Below are 19,938 nucleotides of genomic sequence, written 5' to 3' on the forward strand. Positions count from 1 at the left end.
GCCATCAAGGGCACAGAAAGCGTTGAGTGGTATTTACTGTGTATGAATGTGTGTAAGAGTGACCGACTGACCTAGTAGCCTAATTTCAAATTGCGTTTCACCACCCTTGTTCTGGCTATTATTGTGGCATCTTTCCACCTACAGCCCAACAATATACCAGTCCAAAACTCATCATCTTCATTTGGACAGTTCACACTTCACACATCAGTTGGGCTGATTTGCATCAAAGTGTTTTTTCTCCGTTCAGCAAAAACAACAACAACAACAACGTATATGCACATAAACGATTAAATTAATTTTAAGTCCGGATCATCTCTAGATGATACATACCAAATTTCAGACTCTTGAAAATCGAGATTTTGACATTATTGTTTTTACGTGAATAAATAAAGGTATATTTCTCGTTTCAATATTATTTGTACTTTAGACCTTTTTGTTGGACAATTGATTCTAGTTTCATACCATGTGACCCACCTTTGGTTTTCAACCTTTGAAAGCGGGTCAAATAAAACAAAAAAATCAGATGGATCCACACTGAGAGCCCCATATCTCTGGGACTGATTTGGCCTTAAAAATGAAGATACAAATAGTGAAGTTTGTTCTGAACCAGAATCTAAAAGGATTTTAAGATATCTTTAATACTTCTGGAGTTATAGGCACTCCAACTTTGAAATAACCACACCAAAAAAGCTTGTTAACTAGAAATCTCAAATGGGTTCATTCAAATTGATATCGGACTCTTATCTAAGCTGTAAGTGAATGGCATTAATTGGTTTTACTGTGATAACAGGTGATGTGCGCTCATTTCAAACTATTGTTTATTATTTAGATTTTTTGCACTTAAGACAATCACTTAAGATGTTCCCATATCATTGAATATAATCCTACAGTCGACAGCAGTCCATTTTGAAACTTATTGGAAATTATATTTACCGTTTGTGTACGTATGCATCGGATGGACGCTTTTAGAGCGCCTCATTGGTTTTTAAAAGTTGAAACTATGAAAATCGAGTCTCGAGACCCCAGCATTTTGTTGCTCTTCGTCCAGCCTCGTCAACAAGTCCTGGCTCTCATTCTGTAACTGCACTGTTTGTGAGGTTTGTTGAGGCGCGCTGACTGCCCCGTCATGACGCGGCTCGTAAAAATATGAAGTTACGTGTACTTAATGTGCCTTTCAAGTACTGTAGAATTGGAAATAACGCAAAAGGGGAGCACCGACATGGAAGATGATGCAAAGCAATAGTTTTGTAAATTTCAATAGTATTTGTTATATATGACAGTCAACTAATGACTCACCCGTCACGGTTTAAGCAAGTTAATTAATACTTTGTTAGATATCATGCATTAATAAATCATATAGGTCACGTAAAAGTGATGCAGGTGTATTCAGTTATGCTAATTCACCAGTTAAAAGGAGCTTTGGCTGTCGTTTATTGTGCATTTGTTTAAGTTTCACTTCTTCCGTATTTTGTTTCCCTCTTGAATGCGTGATATTTTGTAATAACGAACGCCCACCTCAGGAGGTTCCCAGGTCCACTTGAAGGCAGAATTCTGACTTTTTAACTAAATTTACGTACGGGTCTATAGACATAATTAATTGTGCGCATTTCTTTAGCACCATATTTTTTTATATAATTATATGCACTAAATGAAAACGTTAACAGGTCAGATAAATCAATAAAAATACCGATACAGGGATCTAAATTATTGGTACAATATCATCAGAGAACATTTCGATGTATATCGATATGTGGTTGTATCAGATATGTAGCCTACATGCTTCAGAAATGGCTAATTCCTGACCTTAACCTAGTTCAAATGATGTGGCATGACCTGGTTAACACAGTTTTACAAGGTAACCAAAATATTTTCAGTACACCTCATGAACACTGCCAGTGACGGGACACTTGCTAAAAGTGTAGATGGGGTGTTAGAAGCAACAGGACTTAGTGACACCATTCTAAATAAGGTCAAAAGGTAGCACATGGCGAATGTGTTTGTTTTTGGTGTGTAATAAAACCACACCTGCCTTTGAAATCAGGTGCCGACTGGACAGCATGTGTGAGAGTGCCAAGGACATGGGCATCACCTGCTGTGTGCAGTACTCTCACATGATGTCAGCGATACAATCAGTGTGCCATATAAACACAGTGTTGTGTTCTCTGAGGAATTACCCACTGTAGTGTTCTGAACACAGATGCTCAGCATGCTCATACGGGCTTATAACCAATACTTTGAATAACTGCATGCAGAACTAAATAATTCAACAATTAGTTTCAACAAAATTAAGGGCATCCGTTTGCACAATGCAATTGACCCAACCATGCATCTCTCTATTGTTATTTGTATTTTATTTTATTTTAAATTTTTTTGTGAGTTTAAAGTCGACACTAAATCAAAAATGACCCTATTTACTTCCTTAACACACCTTTGTGATATTATGTTGAATGATTTGTCAGTGCATGTTATCCCAAAGAAATAAACATGATTGTCACCATAATCTTTTATTAAAATGTAATAGTCATTAACAAATAAGGTTGTCAAAGTTGATAAAAATTATTTTAAAAATCTAGTTTAAAACACTTGTTTTGTTTATCTTTGTGTCCATGTCGGTTTCACACATTTATAGCATTTTCTACAAAAAATAAATAAAAAATAATATATATATATATTTAATGTGATGTGGTGTTACCATCAAGTAAAAGGTATTAAAATATTTCCAACTATAAAATTAATTTCAAAAACATTTTCAAATGTATTTTTCAAGGTACAAAATATGTTATACAAATATCATTATTTTTTTAGGTCAAGAATATCAAGAAGTTTTCTCAGGGTTACACCATATGACCTGAACAAAATGTGTCTTTCCATAAAAATGTCCAAATATTGATATTTAATTATATGACAAAATAATGATACTTTTATTTTTTACTTCACACACAGTCTTGAGGGTACCATCTGACTTTGATTTGATTGACAAACTTTTTATATATATATTAATCATGTTTTAAAACAAATTAGTTTCACAGCTTACATTTTTAATAAATAATAATAAATGATTATACTGCACCCACATTTCTTTTTTTTTTTTTTTTAAGAATTTTAGCTTTAATGTTTAAATGGCATTTTGACTTTAAACCCCAGAAAAAAATAGAAAAAATGTTCATCATAGAAGAGCAGTATTCAAGTAATGGTTTTGTGTGAATTGCATTTGTGATGTATATTTGAATAATTTAATAGAGCTGGACAAAAAAAAAAAAGCATCACATCATTGACCCAAAAAGTTACTCCGCCTCTGAATCAATTTTTTTTTTTTTGGCTTACATCACCAATCTCGATTATTTTTCACCCTCGCTCCTCCAACCACCTACAGGAAGTTCCAACACTGACCTACACCTGGAAAGAGCTATCCATAAGCATTCCTGTTCATCTCAATGACAGTTAATTGGCTGGTGCATTTAGCCCCAAAAGAATGCCACCTGGATGCTGCCACTCAGTCACCCGAGCCAAAAATTCAATGACTGATCACTCATAGAAGCAGACAGGTAAACATATGAGGGGTTCAATGGTGCAATGGTGCATTTCTTGCAATTTACACCAAGTTAGTTCCAAGTTTTCCTAATTAAATTACAGCAGGGTTCCCACCCTCTTTAAAATCCTCTGAATCATTCAGACTGATTTGTGGACCATTTTGACCTATTTATTGACAGTTTTACTTTACACAGGAGCAAAACCTAGCTGAGATATTTTTAGAGCAGACTAAAATAATAATAATAAAATAAAAATGTATATTCACACTTTATATATATATATATATATATATATATATATATATATATATATATATATATATATATATATATATATATATATATATTTTTTTTTTTTTTTTTTTTTTTTTATTTTATCTTTTAATATTTTATAAATTTCCATGACTTTTTCAGACCTGGAAATCACTGTTTTTCATCAAATTTCATCAATGATAAGTAAAAAACAAACAAACATTAAATTCTAGAATATACTTTGCAAATGAGATCGATTCTGACATTTGCCCATAAAAGCATTTTAGTGTAAAACCTGAAAAGTGTGTTTCTTTAAAATAAATGACACTTGCTTTTTTACAATAACATTTAGACTTTTTTACAGGTACAAATACTTTTGGGGGCTACAAAAGAACAGTATTTAAGGCGTTTATATGACCTTTCACATGTCAGCTTATTACCAGAGATTATTTAGCAGAGACAGGCCACTTATATTGAAATGAATGGGAGAAATTGGAACGCCCAACGGATGTAGTCCCGCCTTACAGTTAAAAGAGCCAATCACCTTTTAGATACAGACATCGCCTGTCAATCAACTCTAGAACGAGCATGCACATTAGCTATAATAGCGACATGAACATTTTATGTTTTAGCGTAATCTAAGGTAAAGAAGCACCATTTATGATTCCAGTACTGTCAGAATTTATTGCTGATTTGAAATATGTTCTTTGATCGTAATCTTGACCAACTGTTTTGGAGATTTCGGTCTTTTCCCATTCAAGTAGATAGGAGCTACACTGGCATGACTGGAAATAACCTCCCGAGAGCATCCCAAAGATGGCCGTCAGTGGACTGACTTGCTAGAAAGACTTTGTTATTACTCATAATAATGTAAGATTGATCGTGCATGTAAACACACTCACTTAACTGTCAACTGACTGATGCATGCTGGGCCCTAGTGGTAGACTTGTACTGTTGCAGGAACTATAGGGTATAAGCTAAAGAGTAGCAAAATACCACCACACAATCCATTTAAAGGCCCAATACTTTGTTGTCTGTGCATCTTGATGAATATCCTAGAACGTGGCGACACACGATTAAGTGACCAGCCATGTAATGAAACTCTGCTTAACCTGATCACCCAGTCTTAAAAGAGCAGGATAAGCTGGTATCTTTTTATTTATTTGCCTATTTATTTTTGCTTGCTTACAAGATAAAATTGATATACTTATCTACAATTATTGTAGGCCTACTTTTGGGCATCACACATACTGTATAACCTACGTGTTTACATTATTTTGAATAAAGTTTTGACCCTAACAAGATTTGAACACACAGTCTTCTGATCCGAATTCAGAAACGCTACCTTGTGCCACGAGGTCAGTTGGTGTCTGGTTTAAATTAATGTGCTATGTTGCTATTCTATTATTCTTTACTACTACTATGTGTAAAGTTTCAACCTTTGGATTGTGCTTCTTTCTCAGGGTGATACCACAGGATCTTGATCAACTTCTGTAGCGCCTTCTTCTGACCTTCCACCTTCTTACAGATACAATCTGCGAAACTCATCAGAATTTTCAGACTACATAAAAAATAGCTCCATTTATAGTCCTTTTTATAATACATTGAATGTATATTCTTGTTAGTTTATAAGACCAGTATAAAAATTAAGGCTGTCTTTCCATTTAATGTTGACTGGAAATATTGTCTTACCTGGTTGCCATAATTACCTAAGAGTTAGGTTGAATGTGATGTATACCAGAGACTATTTAGCAGAGATGGGACACTTCTATTTAAATGAATGGGAGAAATTGGAACGCTCAACCAAGAAACTCTAGCGCCCAATGGCCAATGGATGTAGAAAGGAAGTCCCGCCTTACAGTTGTAGATACAGACATCATCTGTCAATCAACTCTAGAACACGCATGCGCATTAGCTACATGAGCCAGGAATATTTAGTTTTTTAGCGTAATAGGAGGTAAAGAAGCACAATTCATGATACCAGAATTGTCAGATTTTAGTGCTGATTTGAAATATGTTCTTTGATTGTAATCTTGACCAACCGTTTTAGAGATTTTGGTCTTTTCCCATTCAAGTTGATAGGAGCTGCACTGGCATGACTGGAAATAGCCTCCCGAGAGTATTCCAAAGATGGTCGACAGACTGACTTGCTCACGGTTGGTCTGTCTTTAATGGTTTCTAAGTTATCGTTGAAAATCAATTTGTCTATGGGATAAATGAATGGGATTTTTACTTCCAGAACCAGGCTGTTGCACTCTATAGGCATATTTTGGCATAGTTTATGCAATTTTCCTATTAGAGAAAATGCAGAATAATTGACCATGAGGCTAACAATGTTGTTGATCAAACGCTGTGGGAAATGGGAAAATCTGTACGATCAAATTATCTAAATATTCTAATATGAATATTGTCTAATATGTTCATGTCCTCCGCTGCTTTGGCTGCACTGTTATATAGCTGAAGACCTGTTTCCCAGTGGATGCACATCTTGGCATGGTAGGGTGTCTGGAATCAAATTTTGTTCTCTTTGAGAATTTTTAAAGTTAACTTTTTTGTATTCCTTAAGCTTTGCATTTACCTCCACTGGGTTGTCGTGTGCGAAGAAGATGAGTTTGCCATCATATCACGTTTCTTTCGCCTATGCCGCCCACAAGATCAGTTCTGTAGTACTGTACTGAAGAAAGTTGACTATGACCGATATTGAAGTGGCGTTATTTTGAGGTCTAGGCCCCAGAGACCTGTGTGCTCTCTGTATCTGTAGGTCTAAATTGTCATCCAGCGAGAGCTCCATTTTCAGAAGAGCATTGATAAATTTGAACATGGATGCTCCCTCCGCTCCTTTAATGCTAAAAATTCAGATATTATTTTGCCGTGAATGGCCTTTGAGATCTGTAATCTTGCTCTGGGTCATCTTTTGTTCTTTCAGGGCACAGAGTATTCAATTCAAGGTTTGCAGCCTCAAGTTCAGTGATTCGGCCTACTGTCTCATTTAGCCTTGTGTCATGTGATTGAATATCGTTGGCCATATCTTGCAACTTCTGCTTTATGTCACTCTTCAACTTGTTAATTTCTGTTTTAATGTCCTTCCTAACTTCTTCCTTGAATTCACCAAACTCTTTTCTCAGCTCCGTCCTTAGATCAGAGATGTCCTTACTGAGTGCTCGCAGAGTTTCGCCGCCATGGTTTTCACTCCTCATTTGCTTTTTGATTCGTTATTCCCTTTTTAGGTTTTGCCCCACTCATTTTCAAATCTCGTCCCGTTATTTGTATTCAAAATTCCTTAGAGTGTTAGGGCTTTTACACTCAAAGACCGGGAGCGTTAGTTCTATGCTGCCATCTAACGTCTCGCACAACTGGAAGTCCTCCGGGTTACAAAACTATTTCAAAGGCTCTGGGACTCCAAAGAACCACAGTGAGAGCCATTATCTCCAAATGGAGAAAACTTGGCACAGTAGTGAACCTTCCCAGAAGTGGCCGACCTTCCAAAATTCCTCCAAGAGCACAGCAACGACTCATCCAGGAAGTCACAAAAAAGCCAAGGACAACATCCAAGGAACTGCAGGCCTCTCTAACATCAATAAAGGTCACTGTTCATGACTCCACTATCAGAAAGACACTGGTAAAAAGAGTGGCGAGGCAAAAACCACTGCTAACCCAGAAGAACATTAAGGCTCATCTGAATTTTGCCAAAACACACCTTGATGTTCTTCAAACCTTTTGGAAGAATGTTCTGCGGACTGATGAGTCAAAAGTTGAACTGTTTGGAAGACGGGTCCCGTTAAATCTGGCATAAATCAAACACAGAATTCCACAAAATGAACATCATACCTACGGTCAAGCATGGTGGTGGTAGTGTGATGTGTGGGGATGCTTTGCTGCTTCAGGGCGACTTGCAATAATTGAGGGAAACATGAATTCTGCTCTTTACCAGAAAATCCTAAAGGAGAACGTCTGATCATCAGTCTGAGCGTTGAAGCTTAAGTGCAACTGGATTATGCAGCAAGACAATGATCCAAAGCATAAGAGTAAATCCACCTCTGAATGGCTCAAAAGAAGCTAAATTTAAGTTTTCGAGTGGCCTAGTCAAAGTCCTGACTTGAACCCGTTTGAGATGCTGTGGCCTTAAATGGGCAGTTCATGCTCGAAAACCCTCCTGAACTAAAGCAGTGAGACAAAATTCCCCCACAGCGTTGTGAAAGACTGATCTCCAGTTATCAGAAGCGTTTGGTTGCAGTTGTTGCTTATATTAAGTTTAAGGGGTCAGTTAGTTTTTCACATGGATGATAGAGGTGTTGGATTACTTTTTTTGCTTCATTAAAATATATATATATATTTGAAAACTGTATTTTGTGTTTACTCAGGTTGCCTTTGTTTTATGATACATCTCGTTTGAAGATCTAAAATAATTTTGTATGAAAAAATACACGAAAAATAGAAGAAATAAGGAAGGGGGCAAATAATTTTAATACCACTGTAAATGAAAAATTGTAGAAAAAATAACAATGCTTTTACAGCAATCGTTAGTTGAATACATTAATAAATTACTGTGATTAAATAATTCAAAAAGCATAAATCACATTAATGAATACATCAAAAAATACATAAAGTGAAAGAGTCAATAAATGCATATGCAAATGAAATAGCAGACCCCTACATTGCTCCATACATTTAGGCTGGGACAGAAACTTGTACATTCTTTTATCTGTTATTTAGAGAGTATTTTTCTTCCATACTGACAACAAATCTTTTATGGAAGAGCAAAGTCCCATGGAAACACAGAATAGATGTGATGAAGGTGTAACCGGTCTCGGGCCACCATCGTCACGGCTACCTCTCTGTGTTGTTGTGTCCAACCAACAAAGGATGGAGTCCAACTGCTAGTTCATGGGTCTTTATTGGAGGAGCCTGTGTAAGATGGAAAACATGCAGTTGGTGAATGTTGCAATGACAATTTGCCTGTTCCTGCTCTCTCCACTCAAACCTCACGCGGACTAAAGCGGGAGAGCGGCAGCGCGCCAATGACGTCACAACTGCGACGCGCATAAAACTTATATAAACGTTTATTTTTTAAACGTAACATTTATATTTTCTTCCACAAAATAATTTCCTCCTTTTCTTTTCCACACATATAAATCAGTTTGTAGCAGATGAATATAGGGATTTTGAGTGAAGTTAAACAGATTAGAAGTAATACCTGCTACAAAGGCTAAACTAAACTGAAGCCTTCACTAAAATAAGTGCACAATCCTCTATGATGTCTTCACCATCCATCACTGTGTATTTTGGTGTATTTGAGTGGCAGCCCCTCTCTGCAGGTAATTGTGGGGTCCAACAGCATCTGTCTGAATAGAAATACACCATTAGGTTCAGAGTCAATGTTTCAGTATATGTGGACAATGTAAGTGAGCCCTTCACAATGTGAAAAAGAAAAAGTGAAATAAGGTGTGATAGTTTATTTTTATTTTATGTATTTATTTATTTTGTGACTGGGCAAAATGTTTATGCATAAACCCAAGTAAATAATTGAAACATTCCAAAATTCTATATGTGCTTGTGCATTGTGGGATTTAAATGTATCCAATTAGTTTGAGTGTTTTGACTACGGTCACCAAAGTTCATTCAGATCCATTTAATTATTCAGTGACCATTTCTGGTGATGCCAGAAGGTGGTGACAAATGAGTGTCTTGTGTGAAATGAGTCACTGAATCAACAGTCAAAAGAAAATTTGTATCCTTTAAAATGTGTATGTCTACAGACCTACAAAGAGACTTTAGTAGAGGTTTCAAGCATTATAAGAACAAAGCAAATCTATCATTTCCCTACAGTTTGTGAGCTGATGAGCATGACTTTATGAAAAGACAACAATAATAGTCTTATAATAATTATAATGAGTTTCAATAACGTCTGTACGTTTTCATGTCTACAAAAGTGTGTCTATAGTATCTATTCACTTCAGTAAAATGCATAAGTGTTCACAGCAGATCGATCTTTTTCTTACAGTTTGTCGACTGCACACCAAAGGTAAAAAACAGGAGCTGATATTAAAAATAGCTTTACATATTTAACACAGATCTAGTAATCTGCTTAAATTGGCAAAAACAACAGATCAAACTATTACCTCACAAACATAATGTAAAAATCATAACTTAATGAAGATTTATGTGCTGATATAAACTCCACTTACAATGTGTGCTTAAAAGAAGGATTGTCCTTTGTTTTTTTCTGCAGTGCATTTCATGTAATGCTGCCAATCAAGAACGATATGTCGATAAATAACTCTAGTTTGTGTGTTCCTCATCTCTAGATTATTCATTTCGATTAATATCAATGCCGATAAATGAGCATTGTTGAAAGCAGCTTTGTAGAAATGAACGGAGATGTGTTGATTATACTGTCTGACTGACGGTCTATTACATAAGGGTTGTTTCAGCTCATGAAACTCACCTGTGATTGGCTGGACGGTCGCTGAATCAGCCCAAAGTAATAAAATGCAAAGAATACTGTATACAAATCCACCATTTGGACTCGGTATGTGTTTAGCTTGGAAAACTGCGTGGGACCGAATCGTGTTTTTCAAAGAGTGCGTGGGAAGTGTGCCCTGTGTCCCTGTGGCTGCTACGCCCTTGGATCTCCCCAACATGAACAGTTACAGCCATAGCAAGATCAAAAGTGGTTTAAATCATGACTTCAAATTTGGCCAACCTCTTAAAAATATTTGGCTCCCAAACAACACATTTACGATAAACTGTACACTTTAAATTCGCCACAGTTTCACTTTCAAAAACTGCGAGTGAAGCGAAAGAAAAATAAGCAAATGCTGACTCCCATTTAACTGAGCTGATGGGATTTGTTTTGTCCCTGAAAACGTTCCTGCTAAAACTGCTAATGGTTGAAATGTTTCAGCGACATATTTAAAATATATATATCAAGTTTACCTGTGGTGACACATTCGGTGTTGCTGTCGGTTGAGGTGCCAGGACTCCAAAGAACCCCTAATGCCCTACATAAAGAACTGTGGCTCAGTGGTTAAGGCTCAGGATTACTGATCAGAAGGTTGGGGGTTCAAGCCCCAGCACTGCCAAAATGCCACTGTTGGGCCCTTGAGCAAGGCCCTTGATCCTATCTGCTCCAGGGGTGCTGTAACATGGCTGACCCTGCACTCTGACCCCAGCTTAGCTGGGATATGTGGAAAAAAAAGAATTTTACTGTATATGTGCAAATGTATAACATGTGATAAATAAATACAATTATAAAAGATTATTATAATTATTTCAGCACAAAAGGGTTCTTTAGGAATTTATGGTTCTAAATATAGCCATTAAGGGCAGTAAAGAACCTTTGAACATTTTAAAGAAAAGTATTCAAATGGAATTGACCTTTACTTACATCATGATTTATGGTCATTGATAAATTAAAAATAGCCATGTCCACACTGCAGCTAAATACGAGTTTCCCCCTTTTAGTGCTTAATCCCATTTGTTTAGTTATTAACAGGAGTGACAACCACACTCTACAACCAAATTCACTCCCGAAAAATTCAACAACTGAATTTACATTAAATCTGCATAGTATATAGGCTTAGAGAACCGAACCAAACCACAAGCTGTTAATTAGCAGTGTGAGACGGAGACTTTGTTATAGAAATTGTTAAGATTGCTCTGCAGTCTAGGGGTAGACCACAGTGACCCCCGAGATAGACACCAGATATATCATTAGATGAGAACTCTATTAATAATATCAGCATGTGCCTGGGAATATGAGTATCAAACTCGCAGGGGATTAGGGAAATGAAGCCAAAATAGTAATGTTAACGATCAGTTCTTTAGGATCTGAAATACCCTAAAGCCAGCAAGATTCTCAAGTCCTTCCAAGGGAAATAAGTGCAATAATAAACTGCAATTGACTTCTTTTAACTGCAAACCCTTTTTTGCAAATGCATTGTTTTTACAGGTTGTGCTTGGTCAGCAGGACGTGATGGAGCCGGACAGAATAACCATACCCCTCCTCTTCAACCACTCTTCCCTGTCAATCAAATCCACCTGTCAGGAGTCATTAATTATGTGACTAGAGGTTAATGCTAATTTGATATAATATACAACAATTATATTAAACTGTAAATACCAGTAGTTATCTCAAATTGTAAAAAAATTGTTTACTTGAGCTTAATTTTTTAATTAAGTTACCAGTACTCTCTAAACCCTAAAGTTGTCATTAATAAAATTGTTTAAGTGGTCCTAATTAAACAGTACTTAAAATGTCACACCTTTGGATCATAACTCAAATATATATATTGTTTAAACTTTGCTTCGAGTATTACTAACTCAAAATGTTCAAGTACAAAATTGTGGCTGTGTTGAATACCCATAAGCTCTTGTGCTTGAATTATTAATGTATGTTTGATCAAAAAATTATAATTGTTATTTATAGTTTTAATTCTTATGACTATTGTTGCAGCTTTGTTGTAGCTGGTTGATAGTTGCGATTTGTGTGAAATCACCATGAGGGTGATTAGTGTTACCTCTGGCAAACTTGGAGCCTGTTAAATTTGAGCCTTTCATGTTTACTCAGTTGTACTTTACAAAAATGCAGATTGGGGGCCTGGGTAGCACAGCAAGTAAAGACACTGACTATCACACCTGGAGTCGCAAGTTTGAATCCAGGGAGTGCTGAGTGACTCCAGTCAGGCTTCCTAAGCAAACAAGTGGCCCGGTTGCTAGGGTGGGTAGAGTCACATTGGGTTAACCTCTTCATGGTCGCTATAATGTGGTTCTCACTCTCGGTGTGTCACGTGGTGCGTGGACGTCCTGGAGAATAGCGTGAAGCCTCCACACGCACTAGGTCTCCATGGTAACGCGCTCAACAAGCCACGTGGTAAGATAAGCAGATTGATGGTCTCAGACGCAGAGGCAACTGAGATTCGTCCTCCGCCACCCTGATTGAGGCAAGTCACTACGCCACCACGAGGACTTAGAGCGCATTGGGAATTGGGCATTCCAAATTGGGGAGAAAAAGTGCAGATTTATGTGCACTAAGAAGTACTGAGGAGATTCAAATGTGCCATATGTCTAACTGAGATTCCAGTCATAATTTCCCTTATACTGTATAAGACATGCTATAAGTGAAAACAATGATACTTTAATCACAGATGAGTTAAGTTTACTTGTAACTAGTTAACATTACTTAAAATAATACAAACTGATTGCCTTAAAAAATTGATGGCCAGCTAATTTGATTTTACAGTATATAAATTACAATCTAGCACTACTGTGTTAAGAGTAATCAAGATGAATGCTTTGCGGACTCTGTTGTATTACAAATTGTGCATGCACTTTTCTGAAATGTGACTGTTTTCCAATATAGTAAAGTTGTTTCGAAATGTACACAGTATTCAAAAACAACAGGCATGAATGTACTGCTTTAGTGTGTACACTAATTAGAGAATGTTTGCATATGAAAATGAATGTTCATATTCATAATAATGTGCATATACACATCAGAAAGCTCTGTTCAACATAATTTGAATGGCAATCACAAATCTGTACACGTCTCCCAAACAATGCCCGTCTGTGAATTGAACATTTTGGCTGATTTGATTGTGCTTTCAGTCAGCTGCTAATAATTGTGTAGTACTCTCAGAATTCTGCCTCTTTCCCCACAAAAACAGCGCAGAAAAATGTACATCTAAAGTAAGCGTGCTCATGTGAAATAACAAAGGTAGATAGATACAAATAGAAGACGATATTGATGTAATGCTTGCTTTGTCTCTGTGTGTGTTTTTGTGCAAAATGGTGTTGAAAGAATGGAATCATGGTATTCTATTTAGCTGGTGTAAAACTGACTGTTACATAACAGGACTTTAAAACCTCTGTCAGTAAACACTCGCTGTCTCTATCTCTCCAAACATTCTTCTTAGAGTTAAAGAATCCAAGTGAGGTTTCAAGTATCAGTCCTTCTCCCATTCTCCCCCAGGTCTGTGTCCCTCCTTCCCTCTCTCTCCTTGCTTGGTGGGTAATTTGAGTTCTCAGAACGCTTTGAATATCAGAGGGTGTGTGAAATAAAAAGGAAAAAAGTGACACAAGCTGTCAGTCGCAAGACGACTAGCAAGAAGCAGCCACCAACATGCCTGAGCCCACAGAAGGTACCATTATCTCATTTCATCAACATTTATTGATTTCTTTCTAAAGTATCTTTTCTTATTTCTAAGTAGCAACAGTATTAGAGATAACAGAATAAAGACTATACAAAAAGACAAGAAAATGCATAATGTTAGCCGAAGCTCAAAAGAATTTGTTGACTTATTAGGCCACTACAGGATTTCTGCATTACAGACATATTATTGTCTATTTATTCATTTCTTATGTTTTCAGGTAGTGTTCAGAATCAGCCACGGAACATAAAAAATGAATTCAGAGTTTTTCTGGTTTTGAACTGTTTGGTTGATACGGTTAAAAGAAATGTTGGATCCCTGTTGTCAGTGCGGATATTTTGTGTTTAGTAGCTATATACCAAATGGGCATGCATTTTCCTCTCTTCCACTTCTTTTAGATTGCACTGCATTTCCATGCATGCACCATTACAAAATATGTGTGCCAAAACCGATATCCGATTATTCAGAACAGCATTAGATAACAAAACATCAAAGTATATGTCATCGGTGCTGAAATGCTGCTCGAGCTTCTCTCAGAACTAGCTTCACTTTTATAATCCATTTTTGCTGAATGACTTTGAATCAACTGGTGTCGCAGTGATTTTTAGTGGATGAAGTCAGTTCCTCTCATCACTTTATGTCTTAATTTTAAACTAATCTTTTAGAGAACTGTTTTACTTGAAAAGAGTACTTGTGCTGTCTTTCAAATAAATGACCCTTGGGTTCAATATTTTGCTATCTAATGCAGAATCACTCATTTTTAAGTGTGCCTTGAGTGTCAAATATTTTTGGGGCCACTAAAAATATTTGACAGTGCTCGTGGTCACATCTCAATTAAATATTAGAAGTAATGCAAAAAGATGAAAAAAGAGAAGGTGGACATTCATGGACAGTGTGAAGGGAAAGAGTGGAGCAGATGTGGCAGTGCAGACAGACAGACAGACAGATAGAAATGAAAGAGTGATAGATAGACACACAGACAGACAGAGATAGATAGACAGATAGATAGATAGATAGATAGATAGACAGACAGACAGAGATAGATAGATAGATAGAAACGAAAGAGTGATAGATAGACAGACAGACAGATATAGATAGATAAATAGACAGACAGACAGGCAGATATAGATAGGTAGATAGATAGATAGATAGATAGATAAAATGAGAGACATACAGACAGACAGACAGATAGATAGACAGATAAAATGAAAGAGTGTTAGAAAGACAGACAGATTAGACAGATAGATAGATAGACAGACAGACAGAGATAGACAGAGAGATAGATAGATAGACAGACAGACAGAGATAGACAGAGAGATAGATAGATAGATAGATAGATAAATAGATAGAAACGAAAGAGCGATAGATAGACAGACAGACAGATATAGATAGATAGATAGATAGATAGATAGAATGAGAGACATACAGACAGACAGACAGATAGATAGACAGATAGAAATGAAAGAGTGATAGATAGAAAGACAGATAGATAGACAGACAGACAGATATAGATAGATAGATAGATAGATAGATAGATAGATAGATAGATAGAAACGAAAAAGAGCGATAGAGAGACAGACAGACAGATATAGATAGATAGATAGACAGACAGACAGACAGGCAGATATAGATAGATAGAATGAGAGACATACAGACAGGCAGACAGATAGACAGACAGATAGAAATGAAAGAGTGATAGAAAGACAGACAGATTAGACAGATAGATAGATAGACAGACAGACAGATAGATAGAAATGAAAGAGCGATAGATAGACAGACAGACAGATAGATAGATAGATAGATAGATAGATAGATAGATAGATAGACAGACAGGTGGATAGATAGATAGACAGACAGACAGACAGGCAGAGATAAATAGATAGATAGACAGACAGACAGACAGACAGACCGACAGATAGATAGATAGAAACAAAAGAGTGATAGATAGACAGATAGACAGATATTGATAGACAGACAGACAGACAGACAGACAGGCAGACAGTCACAGTCATATGATGCCTTCACATAATAAGAAAATAAAAAAGTTAATTCTTGCTTTATATTTCACAATTCTGATTCAAAATTGTGAGAAATATTCTAAAAAAACCTTGCAATTTTTTTATTTATTTCTCGCAATTGAGACTTTATTTCTCGTAATTATATTGCAGTTGCAAGAAATAAAGTCACAATTGCGGCACGAAATTGTGAGGTACAAAGTCGAAATTGTGAGATAGTCGGAATTGTGAGAAATTAAGTCTATTAAATGTCGCAATTTTTTATATATTTCTCGCAGTTACGAATTTATATCTCATAATTGCGACTATATTTCTCATAATTACAATATAAATTAGCAATTTAATATATCACACAATTGCGACTATATCTCAGAATTATCAGAATTGCGAGATATAAAGTTGCAATTGCAAGAAATAAAGTTGCAATCGCGAAGTTTTACAAACTTTATATCTCACAAGTGCAAGTTTAAATCACGCAGTTGCTACGCACAGTTTATATCACACAATTTTGGCTTTATTTCTCGCAATTGTGACTATTTCTCGTAATTATATTGCAATTGAGAGAAATAGTGAGAACTGCGAGATATAGTCAGTTGCAACATGAAATTGTAAGATATAAAGTCAAAACTGTGAGAGTCACAATTACAGAATTAGAAATTTAGTCTGTCAAACCTTGAAATTATGACTTTATATCTCATAATTGCTCATAAGTATGTCACGCAATTGCGACTATCTTTTGTAATTGTGAGGAATTAAGTCAGAATTGCGAGATATAAAGTCGAAATTGCAAGATAGTTACAATTGTGAGAAATTAAGTCTATTTAACATCACAATTTTGACTTTATTTCTCGCAATTGCAACTTTATCTCATAATTGTGACTTTTTCTCCTAATTATGATATAAATTTGCAATTTAGTATACCGTGCAATTGCGACTATATCTCAGAATTGTGAGAAATAAAGTTGCAATTGCAAGAACTAAAGTAAAAATTGTGAGATATAAAGTCTTTATTACAAGATATAATGTCGCAACTGCGAGAAATAAAGTTGCAATTGTGAGGTTTTACAAACTTTATACCTCACAGTTGTGAGTTTAATCACGCAATTGCAACTCTTTCTCATAATTACGATATAAATTCTCAATTTAGTATACCACGCAATTGCGACTATATCTCAGAATTATCAGAATTGCGAGATATAAAGTTGCAATTGCAAGAAATAACGTAAAAATTGTGAGATATAATGTCTTCATTACAAGATATAACGTCGCAACTGCGAGAAATAAAGTTGCAATCGCGAAGTTTTACAAACTTTATATCTCACAAGTGCAAGTTTAAATCACGCAGTTGCTACACACAGTTTATATCACACAATTTTGGCTTTATTTCTCACAATTGCAACTTTATCTCTTAATTGTGACTTTTTCTCCTAATTACGATATAAATTCGCAATTTAGTATACCACGCAGTTGCGACTATATCACACAATTTTATTGTTGTTTATTGTTATTTTTTTTATTCCGTGACGATGTCTGGCATCCATACAGTCACATAATATCCCTTCTATGAAAATGAGTATGTAAATAATGTAAATATGATGGGTAAACTATACATTAACAGTTCACCAAACCCGTAGTGGAGCTCGTTAAACCTTATGTTCTGTCACACAAACAGTGGTTTGCAGGTTAAATATGGTTGTGAAATATATGTCTTCATCCTGTCGTAGCAGTCTAGTTGTTTAACCATCCTGAAAAACCCTCTGGTAATCCTCACTGAGTTTGTAAGATGAGAAACCGCCTGATAGTGTGAGAATGGGAGATGTCCAGCATTAGATGAACGTGTTATCTCTGTGTATTAACACATTTCCACACTCAACGACAGCTTACAAAGCATTCTGTCCCTGAACACCGATAATGCCGCCTTCACATGTGTCATATGAAACAGATCAGTAATAACAATGATGAAATCAAAGTCAACTTTGATTTGCAAATTGGGAAAAGTCAGCATCTAATTAAAGACGATAAGGAACTAAAAAAAAAACACATGGGTCGACATTTTAACTGCTATATTTAATTTGTACCTAGTGGATAAAGCCTTTCTGGGATCCAAATAACAGTTCTGGGATACTAGTAAAACAGTAACCCTAATGACCTCAACTAAATCCATGCCAATGGCCACATGACAGTCTAAGATAGTATACCAGAGCTAAAAAAGCATTTTTAGTTTTTGAATCTGTTGGGTCTCTCTGCGCACAGACATTGCACAGTAAGTTATAAATAACCCATGATCGACCTCTGACCTTTCTACACTTATACCACCATCCAGCCTGTAACTATCCTCATACTATATTTTAGTACTTTATCGTTATACTACTAAATAGCGATACACAAGAATAGACAAATGTTAAGAGAGCATTCTAAGTGTGTAGCAATGGATTATCAAATGTCATCTTTCCCATGGCAAATCATTTCTTTCTCTGCACCTTTTCGTTACCATTTCTCTTTCTAACCTCTGTAACCTCATCTTACCTTTTCAATGAACATATTCCAACAGCAGTAAATCTGATCAGCAGCATGTCACAGTTTGATTTACTCACCCACACGCTCATATAAGGGATTTTCCAGATGCTGTTGTCTGATATGGTAGTGGGACAGAACCCCAGAGGGAGAGCTCAGTTCTAAAAATACCATCATAAGCTCATAATTACCACTTCAGTTTCACAATCTTTATGAGTGTGAAAGTGCACACTGAAGAGGTGATTAAGTAGTGATTATTACCACCAACAAAATGCAAAGTCAGCCAGTATATCCGTCTTCTATTTAAAAGTGCACTGAGGAATTTGTTCCTCATTAAAAAAGTTTTGCACACTAAGAAATGAATTGTAGTATCAAGTCATATCAGTAGCTAAATAAAAAAAATTCTACATGGAGTGGGTCACCTCATGGGGGCGACATGTTGCGATCACATGACCAGCCGAATAGTAAACAGTGCATCACGGCCAGGTAACTCCTCCCCATACAAATAGTGCACTTTTTTTTTTTCACCCAATTTGGAATGCACTTTTAAGTCCTTGTGGTGGCGTAGTGACTCGCCTCAATCTGGGTGGCGGAGGATGAATCCCAGTTGCCTCCACATCTGGGACCATCAACCCGCGCATCTTATCACGTGGCTTGTTGAGTGCATTGCCACGGAGACATAGCGCGTGTGGAGGCTTCACGCCATCCACCGCGGCATCCACGCACAACTCACCACGTGCCCCACCGAGAACGAACCACATTATGGTAACCATGAGGAGGTTACCCCACGTGACTCTACCCTCCCTAGCAACTGGGCCAATTTGGTTGCTTAGGAGACCTGGCTGAAGTCACTCAGCACGCCCTGGGATTCGAACTAGCGAGCTAGCGAACTCCAGGGGTGGTAGCCAGCATCTTTTACCACTGAGCTACCCAGGCCCCCAATAACACTTTAAGCATTTAAATATAAAAGATAGACTTTTATTCAGAGTAAACTTACAGCAACTGGTGCAGTCGCAACCCAAAATGGGCTGCAGGTCTATTCTGATAGAGTTGCCGACAGCAAGGAAAAACTATATTAAATGCAAATAATTATATATATATACTGTATATATTTGTTTAATGTCTACGGTTGCATTAGCACATTGCATATTAATGAGAGAGAAGTTGCACTTTGCACTTTTTGATCACCAACTGACTGTAACTGACAGAAAGTATATTAAAAGAGACATGAAATGAAAATGGAGTGAGTGGATCTCGTCTTTGGACACAAAATACACAGAACAAGCCAAAAGGAAACTTTTACTTACATTATGTGTTCCAACTTACGTGTACAAATATTTCTTGTACAAGTTCTCAGTTTCAAATCTACAAGCTCTCGAGTTTTGCAGCACTTTCACCTTCTGACATACGTCCAACAGGCGTGTTACACTGGTCTGTAGCCATGCTTCATACACATTCACGGGAATGTTGTGAAAACAG

The 19,938-nt window shown here is 36.5% G+C and overlaps 1 protein-coding gene and 1 long non-coding RNA gene across 3 annotated transcripts in view; one reads left to right on the forward strand and one right to left on the reverse strand.

Annotated features, from left to right (window-relative positions):
* Positions 1-8,442: 8,442 nt before the first annotated feature.
* On the reverse strand, positions 8,443-10,947 carry LOC127432073 (uncharacterized). The gene is made up of 3 exons (XR_007895681.1): positions 10,719-10,947; positions 8,977-9,124; positions 8,443-8,687 (listed from the first exon to the last, which is right to left on the reverse strand). It is a non-coding gene; the product is annotated as an uncharacterized LOC127432073 (long non-coding RNA).
* A 2,911-nt stretch (positions 10,948-13,858) lies between these two features.
* Positions 13,859-19,938, forward strand: part of mybpc2b (myosin binding protein Cb) — a 43,064-nt gene continuing 36,984 nt past the window's right edge. The window contains exon 1 of one of the 2 annotated variants that reach the window (XM_051682864.1): positions 13,859-13,921. In XM_051682864.1, coding sequence (XP_051538824.1) covers positions 13,903-13,921 — 19 coding nt within the window. In that variant the 5' untranslated portion in view covers positions 13,859-13,902. The remainder of the gene's footprint in view (positions 13,922-19,938) is intronic. The other variant, XM_051682865.1, reaches the window with a different exon arrangement.

Source organism: Myxocyprinus asiaticus, chromosome 41 (assembly GCF_019703515.2).
Source record: "Myxocyprinus asiaticus isolate MX2 ecotype Aquarium Trade chromosome 41, UBuf_Myxa_2, whole genome shotgun sequence".
Lineage (NCBI taxonomy): Eukaryota > Metazoa > Chordata > Actinopteri > Cypriniformes > Catostomidae > Myxocyprinus > Myxocyprinus asiaticus.